The sequence below is a fragment of the Micropterus salmoides genome, unplaced genomic scaffold, assembly GCF_014851395.1.
Source record: "Micropterus salmoides isolate LMB-PRFRI ecotype aquatic unplaced genomic scaffold, ASM1485139v1 Ms_hic_scaffold_11, whole genome shotgun sequence".
Taxonomy (NCBI): Eukaryota; Metazoa; Chordata; class Actinopteri; order Centrarchiformes; family Centrarchidae; genus Micropterus; species Micropterus salmoides.
The window spans coordinates 30,831,060-30,849,953 of NW_024040152.1; the positions used below are offsets into that span (position 1 = coordinate 30,831,060).

The following is an 18,894-nucleotide window of genomic DNA, read 5'->3' on the forward strand; positions in this document are numbered from 1 at the left end:
ATGTCTTGCCCTGTAGAATTTCTGTTCTAATTTGTTTTGCTGTATTTCGTGTACCATTCTTATTCAGGAGGACTTCCAGATGCCTCATGTGCGTCTGGCTGCTACAGGTATGGACTCCTGTCCTGCCAGTGATGAAGACACGGAGGATGAGCTGCAGTCTGCCAGAAGGAACAGCAATGCTACCAGGACACGACTGTTGCCCAGCACCTCCAGACAGCTGGTCAGAAATGGGAAAACAATATATTTTTTTTCAGATTTATAATAAACTCAAATAACTGTCAATGTCGGCCTCATAAATACAGTATCCAATAACTCCTTCAAAATGTACTGTACAACAGAGTTCTGCTTTATGCAACATATACAGGTCGGAGAGAGTAATCGTCCCAGTTTCAGGCCGGGCTTAGAGGGAGGCAGTTCTGATGATGAGGCTTCCAGTGGCCGTGGTGGTCCATCTCTGTCTGGGATTGAACACAGACGATCTGCTGAGGGACAAGTCATCAACCCTCCAGTCACAGGTGCAATATATAGTTTAAATGATTGTGCTTCACTCTTTTTTTAATTATTTATTTTTTCCTTCTCTGGCTGGAATTTGTTTTCTTGATATTTCAAAGTAAATACATGTTAATGATAAGGTTGGGTATCAATATGGAACCGGTAGCTAATGGGCCGAATTAGAACGCAAATTTCGGTACCTCATTTTAGTGCCACTTAAATGTGACGAGTGAACTGTTTCCCTGTGGTGATCCGATAATGATGTAAGAAGCGTCATCAACATAAATGAAAGGCTACGAGACGACGGGCGGTTTGGCTCAGTCTTTATTAATGCTTCAACAATACAGCCTACTGTGAGCAGCAGCATACTCCAAACGAACGAGCTACATGTTAACTTGGCATCTCTCGCTCTTCAACCTCTCTCTGTCCCGAGGCTAACGCACACACGCTCCCCCAGGGTAGCGAGAACAACAACCACTGCCCCCTAACTATCTGCCAGTTACAGGAAAATAAATGATTACGTCTCTTTAACATATCACACATTTGCTGACACTCATGACACGTTCACTGACCTCCTGGAAAAACTGGAGAACACAGTAACTACAGTAAAGAGCCCTCTCTGCCTTAGCCGAATACAACAGTCATAGTTTAAAGCTGGTTTGTATCATAAGAATACCAACTCAAAATTAATTTTGCATGCTAGTGCTATCACTATTATTTAGTGTTAAATTATCTTAGTTGGGAGAGGTGGTTTAGGATTTATATATTGTGAATTTGTTTGTGTTTTATATTTAAGTACACTTTAACAGTTAATATAATTTTCAATTTAAATAATAAAAAAAGATTTAAAAATCCTCTCTTCGTTTTTTTTATGATGTTATCAAGTATTGATTTGGTACCGGAATTGTAAAAAAAGAAAATACCCAACCACAGTTAAAGGGAAACTTTAATATTTTAATCTGTACCCTATTTTATGTTTTTATGTCTGAGTGACTGCGAGAGTTTACGATAGTGCTGCACCTGGCAGCCATGAAACAGGGCTGCAACATAATCCTTTCAGGCATTAGTGCACTGTCAATGTACGTCTACCAAAGTGTTTGTTTTTGCCCCTGACGGGCTCAGATTGTAATGTGTACGGTCCTTTCCATCATGTTGTCTAGACTACCATTGTTAACTTTTTGTTTAACCAGAAACAGCCGTTCGATCACTCCTGTCAAAACTACCAGACTCCGTTAACAAATACAGTAATTTTACATCTCAGATCATCGTACGTCATTCAAACTTGACACAAACAAAATAAAACTGAAACCAAAACCTTGGTTAGTCTCTCCACTGTTCCAACTATGGTTTGGTCTAAATAAACCCTTAATTCACTGTTAGATATTGGGAGAGGAGCGAGAGGGAGTTTGGGCATCAGAGGGACAGTGGGAAGCCAGCGTCTAGAGCCGGAATATTTTCTGTTGCCAACTGCAGGGCTGTTGCTCAGTACTGGACCAATTCCAGCAATTGTTGTTACAGACACAAACACGGGAAAATAGGGTCCAGGTTGAAAAAATGCTGAAGTCTTCTTCTTCAAGGCTCGATATACATTCAACAAGGCGCTGTTCCTAGTTAGTTTTGAGGGAACTGTGCTCCTCCAACAAACACCGCCTGTCTCTGCCATCCCGACGCACAAAGCAATCTCGGTCCCGGTTGTTCTCATCTGTGACACCACGATGGTGGAATGAGCTACCAGATGCCATACCAGAGTAGGGGCGTCCCTCTCTAACTCCAAGAACCTCTTAAACTGTAAACTGATCTCATCTTAGAACACTTTCTGCAACTCCAGGTGATGGAGGTGGTGGGGACGGGAGCAGTGGAAGTGAAGAAGGCGGAAATGATGGTGGAGTTTCAACCATCCCTCTCCCACCGACTAACATTCAGACCACCTATGATGTCCTGCGTGGCCTGGGGATTGTAGGAAGCAGTGCTGTTGGTGAAGATGACGAGGGCGATCTGAATATTCTGCCAGGACACGGAAGGAGCAGTCTTTCCAGACATACTGAGGTAAGAAATGAGGCTCACTTCGGGCACCTTCCGTTCCATATAGCAGCAAGTTGTCTCATTGGAGCACTTAGGAACAGAGAGGTATCGTTAAGCCGTGCTTGTTTTACAGTGAGGTTTATTCTTGCTGTTTTTGTGCATATTGAGGACTTCCATTTTGTATGCCTCCTAGAGGTGAAACAATTACATGTTTAATGATAAACCACAGTCAAATTCCCGACCGTTGGTAGTACCACATCAAATTTCAGTTATGATTAAAACCGCGTTTGATATCCACGTTTTGATAAACTGACTGTAAACCAAAGTTCGCAGCAGTCTCGGAGGAGACTGCGGCGCAGCATGCAGGTTCGTTTTGGGTCAGTGAAAACACTGAGGAAGGCAGCAACAGTGCTCCAGAGGTTTTTCAGCCTGTCTGAAGTCTGTTCGTATTTTGTTTTTTATACGTGCTGAGCGAAACTTGATAGGAAAAAAAAAAAAACGCTTTATAGGAAATGCAGGATTCGTTAACTTTTCACATAACACGTAGTTTAGTACAGGGTACCTTAAGTCATCCATAGCTTGTCTCGACCTCTTTATCAGACTACGAGTGTGTGTGAGTGTGTGTGTGAGTGTGTGTGTGTGAGTGTGTGTGTGAGTGTGTGTGTGAGTGTGTGTGTGTGTGTGTTTTTTAACTTATCCTTGATGGTTCTGAAGAATGCACTGTGGAAGACATTTGTATATGCATTTATTTGTTACTGTCTAATAATTAAAAAATAATAATAATTCATCCGGCAATAGTTAAATTGGTTGTGTAGACTGTACAAGACTCCTCTATATTTATGTTGGTCTGATTGCAAAAAAAGTGCAGTGCGGCTAATTTGATTTCTGGTTTTCAGTACTTTTTGAACATTTTCAGCACATTTTAACAACGCCAAGATAATGCTGATAACCTATCACTTGGTCACTATAATCCTAATATCTAATGCCTTACATACTTATTGTTTGCCCTCATAATGTGGATTTTGACACTGTTATATTCTATAGTTTTTTGTTTGGTTTTTAAATTTTTTTTAAGATCTTTATTTAAATGATGTTTTGCAGATGGGTGACCGTGTGGGACCTGTAGGAACAGGAGAGACCAGCTCCTCTTTGGGGCCATCAGGGGGAACTCAGAGGCTTTCTCCTGTCAACTGGAGCATGGTCCTGGACCGACAGGGGACACTGGTGAGCACAGATACAAGACATTTTTAATAGGTGTGTTTGACTTCATGCGGCGTTGCGCAGCTCTGACTAAACGTGATGCATGCTGGACTTGACATAAAGCTGATGATACACAGAGCAACTTTTAGCGCAATCGTGCAGGGCAACGTTGCCGTCAGCGGTAATGAGTAAAGATTACTGCCGTAATCCCCTTCCCCCACCCCTCCGCCACCTGCCCCACACCACCGCTATCTGTTCAAAACCTAGTCGGACTTGCCACTAGCAAGATTGCCCAGCAACATTGCTCAAAAAGTTGCCCCGTGTATCATCAACTTTAAGGCATGCTGGTTAGAAATTGTGTCCGACTTTCGCTGGCGCTGCAAAACGTCACCCTGTCACATGACCGTAAATCCTCTCGGGAGCAAAGCGGCTGCAGTCGCCGAGTCCGGCTGCCGTAATTGCTTTTCTCCGGCTGCACAAAGTTGACACAGGTAGAATGTGTCCGACTTGACGCCGCTGTTTTTATACGCCGCCCCTGCAGTCGCCTGCAGCTAATGTTGAATAAAATATGTTGCCATTTCTGCGAAAGTTGGTGATAATCAGTCTGTAGTTGTCCTCTAAAAGCGCAAAATGATAGACCCTCCACTGTCCAACCAATGATTCACATTCTGTTATTCAAATGTAGTTTGTTGAAACCTGCTGCCTGTTTCATACTGTGGACCATTAGGCCCGATGTTTTTAATTGATTTTATACAAACCCTCTATGCTTTTGCCACTTACATGAGTTGGGTGAAACATTGATTAACAGTTGACTGTTGCATAAACAAGAAGATGTGAAGTGCTGCACAATGAGAACACAGGAATAAAGTATTAAATATGACAAGCTTTTGAGGGTCAGTTTGTCAGTGTGGCTCTGATTTGATTGGCAGGATGCCATGGAGAGCACAGAGTCTGGGCTCACTGTTGACCGAATGTTGGACTCAGTCTACCTAAGGAGTGGAGCTGGACTCAGGAGACCTCAGGACACGGCAAACCTAACTGTCTCCCACCTTCAATGCACCCAGGGCAGCTTCCACCTCTCCCAGGTACAACAGGGAAAAATCAGGGTTTTATAACTGTTAGCCATGTGTTCCTAAATGTCAGCAGTATTTATGTGCTAACAATGAAAATATAGAAACTCTCATACTCCCAACAGCATGACGTATTATCTGCTTGACCTCCGTCAAGAGTGCTTTCTGAGTGTGGCGGTTCCACTGTGAAATCAGACACAATCTTTAATAAAATACTATTCATAAGTAAGACATAAATATCGGAACAAATGGTCATTGTTATGCAGCATTTACATCTTTGTCAACCAACCCACTTTCAGGTTCTGCTCCCAGAATGCAGTGATGAGGATGATGATGGAGTAGATGAGGCGGATGGTGCTAGGCCTTCTTTGGGCTTAAGGGGCGGGCCATGTGGTAATGTGACTGACGCAGAGGCTTCAGGCAGTACCAGTGAGGATGACAACAATCCCCTTTCCACCTCCCTGGAACCCAAGTATTTCTCCCAGAGCTTCCAGCAGGAACAGGAAGATTCAGATGATTGCTGGAACCATTGCCCAGACAACCAGGAGCTGGACTTTCAACAAGGCTGGTTTTAGCTTTGATATTTAGATCAGACATTTACTTAGGTGATAGTAGGAACTCATATATAGTGTTATATGTTAACAGCATTGGTTGTCTCTGCAGGTGCCAATGCCACTCATAGTGTGGTGTACCAGAATGAAGAAGGGCAGTGGGTGACAGACCTGGCATATTACTCCTCCTTTGAGAAAGAGGTTGATGGAAAGACATCAGAGGATGTTGGCCAGTTCCAGACTGAGGACTTTGTTCCTGCCAGTGCGTACCACAGCTCTACTTTAATACTATGAGATTGTTCTATTGTAGTGTTTTTGTTTGTACAGAATACCGTAAATAGACAATTGGGCCACTCTTTTCTCCTCTGCAGGTGATGCTATGGAAAAGATAGTTCAGGATCAAGAAGAATTTGAGAAGGAGCACCAATTCATGCAGGTATACTGCAGACCCCCTTTTACCTTGATGTCAGGGGAGTTTTTTTCTGTTCAGAAAACTGATAGTTGTAGCTTTCAGTCTTGATTGGCTGAGTCACCTCAAAAGACATTTCGGAATATTAATGATCAGAAATGTGTTATCACAAACTTAAAATAACCAAATAAATAAAATCACAATTATATGGTTTTTCATAATCAATCAACAAATGAATGAATAATTTATTGTAGTGCCATATGAGACGCTAACATACACTTACAATTTTCAGCATTTTTGAAAAGCACGACCTCTTGTGGTTTATTGTGAGTACTGCTGTTCACACAGGAGGAGAAGATTGAACCAGCCAGCAGCAACAGCACCTTTCAAAGTGACTCCTCTTGGAAGGTTCCCTCAAACAGCCACATCCTGATGAGGGCTTCCCAGGTCTCGTCAGATTTTAAGCGCGGGGACCAAAGCTACCTGCGACTGTCTTTAGGGCAATTTTTTGGACAACGCTCTGAAGCCCTGGGCTGTCTGGGCAGCACTGAGGATGTGGATGGATTTAAACGGGTCAGTAAACTGCTTTCTTGGGTTGTTTGAGAAATTAGTCCGTTGGGGTCTTCCTGTGGATTCTGTTATGAATGCATTCATACGTTTGGCCACTGAAGGAATGTGCATCAACACTGACATTCAGCGGGTGTCTGATGTTGTTGCCAGTGTTTGTTTGTTTGAAATAATTTACAGGGCTGAAGAAGATTGTGTTTCAGCTTAAGTTTGTCTAATCTAATGGTGTGAAGTTGAGGTTGCATTCATGTGTGCCATTTGTCTTTAGCTTTCTGAGAGGGAACTGTAACATTTAATAAAAGCTTGTTCTTTGCTCCTTTAGCCATCCTTTGGCTACATCATTACCTCTCCAGAGAAGAGGGAACCATTCGCCCTAATTCACCCCTCAGAGTTCTCGTCTACAGACACCTCTCCTGAGACTGTAGAGCTCAGTGACGCAGACAGGACACTCAACCCAGGTGTGTTCAAGCTCAGACATGATTTTCTATCTGTCTGTTTGCTTCTTTTAAAATGATTTACAGTGTGCTTTTCTGACAGTTACTCATGATCTTCTCCTTGCAGAGGACCTGGACAAAACTCTTGAGGCACCTGGTGAAAGGATGTCACCGAAAGGGGATACTGATCCAGAACCATGTAAACAGGAGGTACAGGAAGATCCCTGATCTTTTCATATGCTGATATTTGATCATCTCCATTTAGGATTACCAGCAAGGCTGTATGGCTTCTATTTTTTTTAACATTAAATCACTTCTCCTCTTTAGGACCATACCGTTGACTCTGCAGCTGCACTGCCTGACCACAGGGACTTAAGTAACCAGAGCTGTGTGTCGCCTGACAATAACAGCAGCCAGCTGATACTGAGTATCAGCACAATTGCTTCAGCCATTGCTGATGCTTCCATCAGCACAGACCCTTCACAGCTGGCTGCCATGATCATGGAGCTGTCCAAGAGAAGTAGGGCGAGGAATCGACCTGCTGTCAACTGCAGAGAGGAACCACACTCGGCTAAACATGTAAGGCGTTTTTTTCCCCCAAAGTATATTACTGTTATATTAAATAGTCTTTATTTTGAGTTAACATTTTATTTTCTGGGGTTAGAAGTGTTATCAAACAGCTTGACCCAGGACTAGTGCTTCAACCCAAACATTCCAAATTATGAAACGTATTCCTTGTGTTTATTAAAAAGTTCTTTATTAGAACCAGCTGAAAAACGTACTAAGTCCTTGTATGCAAGCCTTCTTCTTTAGAAACTTCTTTTTTTTTTTTTTTGTGGTGACTCCATTTCTTGAATTATGATCTGTATTTTGATGCAGGAATCTGCAAGGAAAATAGCTCGTCAACAATGAAAGTGTGACTTCCGAACTACCCCCTTTACATTTATATCTTAAAGTAGGGCTGCCTATGACCAAACATTCTCCTAGTCGACCAATTAGTCGTTCCAAAGCTCCTGTGCCAGTGCTGTAAACAATCTTGTTCGGGTAGAGTCAGCCGACAGGACCCCTTACTAGCTAATAGCAGAGCCTACAGTTAGCAGCAGTACGGTAGATGTATAACAACGGTCTCTAATAATAATAATAATAATAATAATACATCCATGAGGGGTGTTTGCTGGTAAGTGACTTCCATGGTACAAGTGAAAAGGTCTGTGCTGATACTTTTGTCTCGGCTCTAATGACGAGGTGCAGCTCTCGAATGAAGTTTGAGGTTGTTGATGTTGTGTGGTGTGTTTTTTTTTTTTTTTTTTTTTTAGATGGGCCCTTAAATTAACATTTAAAATAACAAAACTATTTTCCCTGCACATAGATTCTCCCAGAGCTGGATCATAGCGCCGTGTTGGACACACTGCAGAGAAGCACCTGTGTTGGAGAGCTGAGTGCCTTCGACATTGAGAAATACCTGAAAAATACTGAAGTGTCAAGCAGCAGCGATGCCTCTGTGGAACACACTACCTTTGACCTGACCGGCTGGGCTGACAACCTCAACAGCGCTCAAAGGAACCCTCTGGCAGGATATCTTGAGGAACAGGGGAGCTCAGCTCCGCTTGTCGATAAGGAGACCCAACATGAGTCCAATGACACTGAGGAGAAAGCCAAAAGAGGAGAGACAACATTAAACACCAACTCATCTGAAGTGTCTCATTCAAATGCATTATCTCCAGGTCATAAGGGTGACTCAAAGAGAAGTTTCATTCCTCGTCCTCATACGTCTTTTAGCTCTGCCAGAAGGTCTGTGGGCTCAGGCCAGTCTTCCACTCTCAAGGCGTCTCTAGACAAAATGGCAGCATGTGATAACTCTGCTTCATCTGCCACCAAAACTTGTGGTTCCTCAGGCAGGACCTTCACAGAAAGAGGAGTCAAGCCAGGAGACTTGAACCCACACGCATCCAATACTACGTCTCCCTTAGAAACGTCTCAAAAGAGTGATAAAAGCTCTGCTGCCTCACCTGGCTTACCAAGAACCTCACCAGGCTGGAGGAAAGGGCAGACAGGGAGTGCAGGCCAGCAGCAGCAGGGCAGACCCAGTAATTCTTCAAAGAACTCGCCACCCAGGAATATCATGGCTGCTCCACTACCTTGTCACTCTATAGAGAGACATGATGACTTCACTTGCCATAACACCCAGCTTCCCCGAAACTCTGCATCTGGTGAGTAAAAAGCAGAAATATGGCCTCTAATTTAAACGGCACACATGTAAAAGGTGTCTGGACAGTGGTCACCCTCCTTCAAACAACTTTTGAGATCAGTGGCCGCCATATTATACATGATTAGGAAGTATTCCCTGTGAGAATTTTGAGATGGCATCATGAACGTGTATGTTAATAAATTTGTTTCTCAGACCTGCTGAAGGGTTTTTCTGAGCCCTGTGTGGAGGAGACACAGTGTAACTTCAGACCGTCCACCTCTCCGCTTACTCACTCCTCTCCAAGCCAGACCTCCGTTCCCAGTGCTGATGGGTATTGTATCAAAGATGATGTCTATGAATCCAAAGTATTGAAGATTAGTAATTATTATATTTTGTGTGATTAAATTAACCCAAAGTGTTCAGATAATTTAACAAGAAAGGAACTGTTGATTAATTTTAAATATTTACTCTGTTGTCTTGTCTGGTATACTGTGTGTGTGCTGATTCACACTACTGACAGATACACGACATTTGCATTTCGAGTCATTATTCATTTTATTCCCATGTGGTGGTTTTGTCTTGCCAGGATGGTGTCTCCGGTGTCGTCCAGTGGAGGTCTGGCAGACAAACGTCCAGGTCTTGGCCTCTCTCCTCAGTCTCCCTGCTCGAGCCCGAGTCTTAGCAGGCTCACGTACATCTCAATCAACGATGGCACTGTCATACCTACACCTGAGAGGCAAAAGGTACGGTAGGGTAATGTCTGGTATGCCTAACCTTGGCTGCATGCTTGCTCATGTTGCATAGCCAGGTCACTATCATGAGAACATTATTGTTGAAATGTGCTCTAAACTTCCAATGCTGTTGTTACTGGCAATAAAGTTGCAGACTTAATACCATTTTTATTAAAAATAATTGCCCTCTAAATGTGAAATGTTAAACATTTTGAGGAATACAGGCTTTCTCTCTGCCCTAATCACATGGACTATATCTGTTTTCACTGTCACATGTGTCACTTATGAAATGGTTGTGTGCCATGAGTGTAGCATTTATTGTCTCGTGGTGCTTTGCCCTCCACAGAATAACTGTACCATGGCACTGAGCACCACCATCATCCGATTCAGTCCAACTCCACCTGTGGAACCAGATGCACAGTCCAACATTGATATTCCTGCTTTGCCCAAAAACCTGGACCAGGTGCAACCACAGCATTCTAAAAGTCTGGACCCACTACCGGCACAGCACTGTAAAAGCCCGGAGCCGTCACGCAGTGGTTCTGCTCTGAGCTGCACTCGCAGCCAGAGTGAATGCAACTACCACTGCCCTGGTAGCAGAACTAGTGATCTATCAGCTGGTTGCAGGAACCACAATCACTTCTCTGAGTCCAATGTAAGACAGCTCACTAAAGTGGACTCAGGCTATTGCAGTAATCTGAACATTCAGCAAACTACCAGCACTGCAGCTCCTCAGGGCTCTCAGCAGTGGGGAGCTTCTAGCTCGGTGTCGTCGTCGGTGTATGCTGGTGGCCTTGGCGTGCCTCCGTCCTACTCAGCAGAGGGACTTCACTATGTGCCCATTTCCAGCTTTAAGCCCCAATGTACTGGCTTGATTGACCTTCCCCATCAAGGAGATATGCAGTCCCTCCTCAATGGACGCTCTCTCTTCAACTCCCAGCTGGCTCAGCAGTATTTGGGATCTGAAGCTCCATTACATCCTGGTGCTTATCATGTGGGAGCAACAGGAAATGGTCTCTTCAGTATGTCCTCTACAGGCATGGCTTTTCTCTGTACTTTCATAAATAAAGGTGTTTAGTTATATCTACAATAAAATACTAGTGGTGGGCCGTTTATAGGCGTTAATCGAGACTCTTATCGGGCGATTTTAAAAAAAGTATGGCCGTTAATCTATTCTCAAAGTTGGGTTGGGAGCTGGGTCTATAGGGGAGAGCCGGGGCGATTGAAATGCGGGACGAATGAAACGCAGCGATTTTCTCGGAGCCCGTACAAGGCTGATATGCCAAACTACCTCAGAACATACAGTCCACAGTACAGGGAAAAATCAGGTGGATACGTCACACTTTCACAGAGTTATATGAAAGAAGCTGTTTTCAATCACAGAAAGTAAATTCACTCAAGCAATCTTTTGCTCTATGGTCATGATCACATAAAAGATTAGTTAGTACTTTAACACATCCTGAAGTTTTAAAAGTCCAAAGTTTTACAGTTTAGAAGCTAGTGAAGTTTAAACGTCAAGAGTCACTGTTAGGACGATTGAAACTGTTGTTTCATTCGTCCCAACACGCAGCCATTCTACCTTATTTAGATACGGCGGGAGGGGGGCAGAGTCCACTAGGCTGCAGGCTGGACCACCAGGCTATGATGACTTTCACCTTGATATTTTAGCGCACATGTATACCTAGCCGAATTTCACCGTAGGGGGCGAGAACGAGTCTTCGAACCTGTGTGTATGCCTACTGTGAAATTACCACATCAAACGTGACGTGCCAACATGGATGCAGCTATGAAGCAACCGGGTTTGCTTCAAGGAAAATTTATTTTTAAGAAGCTTCCCAATGGTTTTCTCAAGCAGTTTGTGATGCATTTTGGAAACGGGAGATGAGCCCCTGGTCTAATGCGCCACCTGGCTTGATAAACCCGTTCTCAAAGACTTACTTTTAGTCATTATTTGGGTAGCACACATATTCTGAATGCCTTCGGCAGAATTCAAATGAGCCATTTTAATCTAGATTAATTCCAAGATTACAGTGAGATTAATCTAGATTAAAAAAAATTAATCTATGCCCACCACTATAAAATACCCAGACAAATATTTTCAAACAAGTAATGCAACATGATGGTCAAACCCATAAAATGTATTTGTTAAATAGATTCTGCTTCTTATATTCATATTTTCTTTATTATTTATTTATTTATTTATTTTCCTACCCAGGCATACCCAACGGTGATCTCACAGTAAGACACATCCATCCCACATCAGCTCCTCTGGGGATTTCTGGGGCTGTTGGGTCGCTTCACCTGCCTAGACCCCATCACAGACAGCAGGATACGGGAATGATGGGAAAACCCTACAGTCAATATGGTGCAGAGCCACTGGGTGCAGGTGGTCTTGAAGAACTGAGAGGTAGCAGTGGTCTGTTTATAAAGAAGATACCTTCCTTTTACCAGTTTGTTTTTGTTTACTAAATTAAAAAAAGACTGAGATTACTTTTTTTAGTATTGGGCTGTTTTTGTTTATATTCTTCATACCTTAACTAATCAAATCTGTGGGCAACAGAATGTTAAAGACGGGGAGATAATAATTTTCTTGTGCATAGCAGAAAATTGCAACAAGCAATTTCACTCTGAATTTTTAATAGCTGCAATGAATTTTAGTGTTCAAGTCTATGCATTTCGTTGTCTTCACTTAGTACATTTCTTACCTCTTCATTTGCATGGAGGGGCAGCGTTTCCCTGTATCAGCTATCCCCATTCCACTGTCATCCTCAGGCCAAGTGGTGGTGCCAGAGGAACTACGGTTCCCTCACGCCTGCTGTGTAGGCATCGCCTCACAGACCTCCCTCAGCCTCTTCAACCCCTCTGAGAGATGGCAGCAGGTGTCAATCACTGTCACCAGCCTGGCCATCGATGGAGAGAAGGTGAGCATAAAGCACATGGAAACTAATTCTATACAGTGTTCTTCTAAACAAGCTGGCAACACTCATTTAATTATCACTTTTTCTTGTATCTTTGATGCAAATCCCTACAGGTGGATAGCTTGCCTTACCAGTGGCTTATAGTGAAGAACAAGACGATCATTGGCCCTAAGAGTACAGAGGAGCAGAAGGTGTTGTTCATCCCTCCACAGGCTGGTGTCTATCAGTGTGTCCTCAGTGTCTGCTCCTGGCCTGCATCTGCTGAGACAGAGGTTGCTGCCAGGGCCACTATCTTTGCTAAAAGGGTGTTGCTGGTTGCCATAGCAGAGAATCCTGTGCTAGAGGTGAGGGCCTTCAGTCCAAAGATCACACTCTTGACCAAAAATAATCTGCCGCATAAGATTTAAGGCTAAGTGAAATACTCGAGGGTCAAGATTCATGAACAGAGATGGAGTTTAAAAATGACCCATGAATGAAATTCAATATCATGTATAGAATTTTAAGACCGCATCTGAAATTCAATTTTGTTTCTCAGGTTGAAGTAAGTAAATCTGGCTGTCTGGATTTTGGAGACCTTCCAGGAGGCAGTGCCAAATCCCTTCCTCTTAAACTGCTCAACAGAACTCGTGCTACGGTGCCCATCCGTCTAGTCATCAGTGCAGTGAGTCAAAATAGTACATTTCCACATATTCTTACCACAGTTTACAAAGTAAACTGATCCACAACGGTGATACAGTGACCTCCAGTGGCAGCTCTGAGTTTTCTGCATGGTACAGTTGTGGAAGTCTAAAACACAAGTGCACATTTAAGTGCATTCTCCGAGGGTTAAGCAGCAGAATTTAAGACTCCATGTGACCTTTGGCATACAATACAAACCCCTTCTAAGCTAATGACAGAGCAAAAACTAAGGAGTGTTAATAGCGTTTTGACAATATGGAGGGTAGAACGTACAAACATTACTTTAAGTGATCTCTTTTAAATAAACATTAAAACTAATTTAAAAGTCAATGGTCTTAATTTAGTTTCTGCTCTAACTAAATTAGAAGATGTTGTGGGGGGGGGGGGGGGGGGAGTGAAATTGCCTTTTTTAACAACCCAACCTTGCTATGCAAAGCAGTTAAAACAGAGCAGAGAGCATAATAACTAGTATCTGAGTGGTTCACATTTTATATCTCATTTCTGCAGAATGCTACAGCATGGCGGTGCTTCACCTTTTCCAAGCATCCTGTTACCATGACATCTGAGGCAACACCGCAAGCTGGACACGTGACCCAAGTGTCCTCTCCCTCTGTGATGAATCACGTGCTGCATGCCAGCTACGAAGAGGTTCGACTTGGCAAAATTATTACAGCCTTATTCAGCATCTGTCACTTGTATAATTATTTTATGCTGCATGTTTCATATTTTCTGTAAACCTTGCTGAGGTAACTGTGGTTCCAAATGAGTGTTATTAACTTCTGAGAGGCATTAAGCTATATATTATATTTTCAATGGCAGAGTTTATTTCACAATTTGGCAATGTAAACGTCTGTTTTCCATGCCAGTAACGCCCCAATGAATTGGAGATATTATTATCTGACAGTCTATCTCACCAACTGAATAGTCTTCATCCGTCACATGATAAATTTTAGTTTCTTTTTCTTTTGTTTTTCAGAATTCACAGAGCTTCATGGTCTGGGTTCACTTCAAGGCCCCTCAGAAGTACACAGTTTCCTCTGGTAATCAATTGAATACTTAAAAAGCCCTTTATGGATTTAAACTGCATCGTGCTAACAATGTGTTAACGATTTAACGTCACTTAACCTAAAATAATCTGATCTTCCATAACAAAACAAAACCCTTACGTTCTGGTAACTCTTTGTGGTTGTCAGGAGAGCTTGGTCCGGCTGATGAGTACTGCGCTCGGGTGGACATTGAAGTGGACTCTCCTGGTCCGAGCCATGTGATCAACAGTATTCCCCTCAGAGCAAGATCTGGAACCGCAAGGGTCCATGCTCCTAAAGACCTGCAGGTAGTCAAACTGTAATTTGTCTTTTGTTTTTTCAGACTGCAGTGTAGTGGTGTGCAGAGCTACACTGTCAAAGACAATATGCATGCCTTGTGACAAGTAAGTCTGATAGATAACAGATTATCCAAGATGGTGGCGCGAATCCCCGCCTCGATAATACGCTAGTGTGTGTACTATACCATGTTTATGCTTGTTCTGTGTATGTACTTGGAGAGCAGTGGGAGGCTGGAGTCAAATTCTTCGGCTGTGTACAAGGGAGGGCCGATGGCATTGTCTATTGGCGATCAAACAACCAAAACCAACCTCTGCACTCTGTGTGTTCACTGTTGTTTTACCTGGTCTGTGCTTGTAAAATATCTACTGTAACGTAATGGGCTACTGAGGTTTTTGTGACCTAGGGTGGTTTTAGTTCATCATTATTCTTTGTACAACCAATTGGAGCCCCAGTGATGCTGACTCAGGTGACATCCGGTAAGGCAAATTTTAACAGCCTGTACTAGAGGAAGCCTTACTCAACCTTTATTCACAAATGCAGAGTAATCAAGACCTGGAATCAGACTTTGATGTGGAATTGCTATATAAAAGCTATAAAATCATGAATAAATTCAATGGTTTTAGGCGGTGTTTGATATAAACCTACCTTTTTTTTGCCACCATGTTTCTTTCCTTTACCTTTTCATGGCCTTTTTTTTGTAGAGTCAGCAGTTGACAACTTCTTTTTGTGCTTCTTTTGTCTAGACTGTCAGCCTCTCTGCACCGCTGGGTAAATCTAGTCAACAGATGCTGCCATTAAAGAATGCAGGAAACATTGACGTGCAGCTGAAACTCAAGGTAATTCTGACCTTTACTTTTCTTATTAGATGTGGAGTTTTGCTAAGCCTCTGTGACATTTTGGGCTCAGACTGTGGCACATAATAATAATCATTGATATTTTGCACCTGTTTTTCTTGATTTCTGCATTTGTACTTTCTTTCTCTTGTTCCTTCTCTTTCTACCTTGTTTATTCTATTTTCCATGCTCCTTCCCCAATCCTGTCTCTACCCTTTCTTACCTCACTTACCCCATTTTGTGTGTGCCATTTTTTTTCTTTTATCTCTTCTTCCTTGTTTACTCCCAACATTCAAACCACTGTTCCTGTGCGGTTCCGTTCCTCCTTTTTGCACTATTCTTCTTACTTCTATTCCCTCTCATTGTCTCTTTCATTCCTGTTTATAGTGCAGTGATACTGAGGACAGTTTCTCTGTGACACCTGATGAACTGTCTGTGCGAGTGGGAGAGGAGCAAGGCATCATGGTCTCCTTCAAAGCACAGGGCAGCAGGAAATATCGAGAAAGGTATGCAACCCTTTATTGTTTTTACATGTCCTGTTGGTTTTTTGCATTAACCACAATGGTAAAAATTGTGTAAATGAGAAACCACAGTTTCATCCACCCATTCCATAATTGGAGTAAGATATTAGAGAAACCCAGTTAACACCCTTGGGTTTTTGCTGGAGAAACCTGAAGTTTTGGCCATTTCTATATGTAATAATTTTGGAAAAACAGGATTTATAAGTGTGTATGACAAAGGCTTGAGACGGGGAAGTAGTATTGTGACAACATTGCACTGGGATGAAGGGAAAGATGATACATTTAGATTTAATTCACTTGGTATGCTCACTCTGAAGTAATCCTCTGAATCGGGTCGTTATTTGGATTAGCTGTTCTTATCATCACTCTCCTTGTACATCCCAAAACATGTCACACTTTAATCTCAACTCATTAATTGGGATTAATTTGGTTGTGCTTGTTGTTTTGCAGCCTTCTCACCATCTTGGTGCTGCCAACAGGTCCTCAGTATGAGGTAACCCTGAAAGGAGAAGTTGTCCCACAGGACTTGGGGAAACCGGCCATTCCCTCTCCTGCTGTCCTTGGTCCTGGTGTGGCCAACGCTGTTCCACCAATTCTCTCTAATAAACAATTCGTAGCATGGGGAGGTGTCACTCTGGGACGAGCTGTGTAAGCAACCGTTCAATTTTTTAAAATTAATTTCACTATTACTTGGTTACAGGAAGGGGGGGGGGGCACCTTTTATTTTTTACAGGTATCAATTATTCATTGGAAAGTAATCAATAAAAAAACTCGAGGCCCAGTGGTCAACCTTATTCTATTAAGGTTTGTATAATGTTATTCATGAGCAGGGACAAAGGGTGTCTACAGGGAGTGTGATTCCTCAGAAGCTTTTTCAACATGGTGCACAATAAATTTATTGTCCAATGAAAGGAGGTAAAGTACAGACAGCAGTAAGAAAGCTAAATCTCCCGTAGGATGGGTGTGTTGGATCCAGCTTTGACTTGCCTATTCTGCACAAAGTAGGACATTTAGAAATGACTTTCAATATCAAAGCCAAGTTTGTACATAACCAACAGCTGCTTACTTTTCAGCCAACAGAAGCTGGTTCTAAGGAACAACTCTGCCAACGCCACACAGCAGCTACGGTTACTTATTCGTGGTCAAGACCAAGACTGTTTTCAGGTAGATACACTGATCTCATCTGTAGTTTTCTTCCCATCAGGGTTTTGTGTTTTGACATTCTGCTTGGAATCACCTGCAGACCTTATTTTCATTTTCCAAAGTGTCCTCTGTGTGTTAATCAGCAGTTCACTGCAAGTATTTGTGAACTAGGGCGGTTTTAGTTCGTCAGATCATTCTAGTAATAAATTTGATGTGTAGAAATTGGTGAAATTTCCCCTTAAGGGTTAAAATTTATTATCCTAATATTCTGCAATTTCTCATCTAATAAAACAGAAATGCTATGAAATCATAATAGATCATTTGATTTATCATATTTAAACTTGTTTCTCCCTCAGCTCCAGAGTATGTTCAGTCCTGAAGAGCGTCTGACTCGACACGGGGAGCTGTCCATTCGTCCCAGGGAGGATGTGACTGTCCACCTGCTCTTTGCTCCCACCAGGGTGGCCTGCATGTTGGCCAAGCTGGAGATCAAACAGTCTGGAGTTCGGCCTTCACAGCCAGGGGTCAAATTCACTGTGAGGATGTGACTGTTGCTGCCTTGCTCCTGGCTTCTTTCTCTGCAGTCATCTATCACTTTGCATTTTCTGTCTCTTATCCTCTGTGCAATCTTTATCTTTTTACCTGTTTCCCTTTACTGTCTCTTTGCCATGTTTTCTTATTTCCCATAAAAATATATGGACTAAGATTACATTTGGTTCCCATATTTCCCATCTTCAGATTCCGCTGTCGGGCTACGGTGGGACCAGCAACATCATCCTAGAGGACCAGAGGAAACAGGCGGACGGTTATGTGGCGACGCTGACCGACATTGCTGTTAGCCGCGTCAGCAAGGTGTGTCTGTGCGTGAGGAACACCCGGCTCCAGAGCAGCTTTCATAAAAGCCGTGGCCTTCTCTGATGTACAGACACGATCAGTTATGGAACCTTCTGTCATCAGCCTCGCTCCGTCACAGTTTGTTCTGAAGGAAAGGACACAAGAGGTAGGAGAGTGGATACAACGAATATGAGTCACACTCTAGTTCAGGAAAAGAGATCTCTTCAAAAACCCTAGAATAGGAATTGGGGAGAATTTAATGTGAATAAACTGGCCTCGATTTATTATTATTATTATTATAGGTACTATAACAAGATCTTCAGTTCCTTCTTTCAGTCTGTCTGGTATGTGCAGAAATGGGACCTTGTTGCTATAATTTTCGTGTGTTTTCAGGTGATCACTGTGCTAATGAAGTCCACCCAAAGAGAACAGACCCTATGTCAGTCGGCCAATGCACAGCTGGCTACTATCTTTCTTTTCTGTGGAGATGAGGTATCCAGGCAGCAGTATAGGAGGTGAGACCTTTCAACACGTAGTTTAGTTTATTTATTTTTCTGTATGTTATATGAATAAAATATGGGAATTAGTGGAGGATAGTTGATTATTAAATCTGAATTGTCCTCAGGAAACGTTTTATACAAAGCTCTGGCGAAGTGAAAATTTCCTGTATAATCTGAATCGCTCTTGATTGAAGTGATTATATAAATCAGACTGAAAGTACTGTTCTGGACAGCAATGGCAAATGTAAATTAACTTCACTACTCTGTAAACTGTATGCACTTGAGACCAGCAATTTGTTTCCACCATAAGATCCAAAAGGCATATTGTCTATGGACACCTTTTGTTATGCATAGAGCAATATTTGATGCTGCTGCCTACAGGTGATTTTGTATTCTGGACTATAGTTTCAAGCATAACATACATACATGGAGTTTATAGCTCCACTTCCAGATAGTTCTACTTTTGTGATAAAGCTGT

At 42.5% G+C, this 18,894-nt stretch overlaps 1 protein-coding gene across 1 annotated transcript in view; it reads left to right on the top strand.

Moving 5' to 3' along the window:
- The window catches only part of cep192 (centrosomal protein 192), a 33,451-nt gene that overhangs the window by 3,371 nt on the left and 11,186 nt on the right, over positions 1–18,894 (top strand). The window contains 31 exon segments of the mRNA XM_038712251.1: positions 68–220; positions 365–515; positions 2,321–2,538; positions 3,616–3,738; positions 4,644–4,799; positions 5,084–5,348; positions 5,448–5,597; positions 5,707–5,771; positions 6,093–6,317; positions 6,634–6,769; positions 6,873–6,955; positions 7,073–7,324; positions 8,115–8,955; positions 9,147–9,264; positions 9,520–9,676; positions 10,011–10,686; positions 11,880–12,071; positions 12,437–12,585; positions 12,696–12,926; positions 13,118–13,243; positions 13,768–13,908; positions 14,237–14,300; positions 14,454–14,593; positions 15,329–15,421; positions 15,806–15,924; positions 16,390–16,587; positions 17,013–17,103; positions 17,439–17,618; positions 17,821–17,958; positions 17,960–18,082; positions 18,310–18,431. Coding sequence (XP_038568179.1) covers positions 68–220; positions 365–515; positions 2,321–2,538; positions 3,616–3,738; positions 4,644–4,799; positions 5,084–5,348; positions 5,448–5,597; positions 5,707–5,771; positions 6,093–6,317; positions 6,634–6,769; positions 6,873–6,955; positions 7,073–7,324; positions 8,115–8,955; positions 9,147–9,264; positions 9,520–9,676; positions 10,011–10,686; positions 11,880–12,071; positions 12,437–12,585; positions 12,696–12,926; positions 13,118–13,243; positions 13,768–13,908; positions 14,237–14,300; positions 14,454–14,593; positions 15,329–15,421; positions 15,806–15,924; positions 16,390–16,587; positions 17,013–17,103; positions 17,439–17,618; positions 17,821–17,958; positions 17,960–18,082; positions 18,310–18,431 — 5,876 coding nt within the window.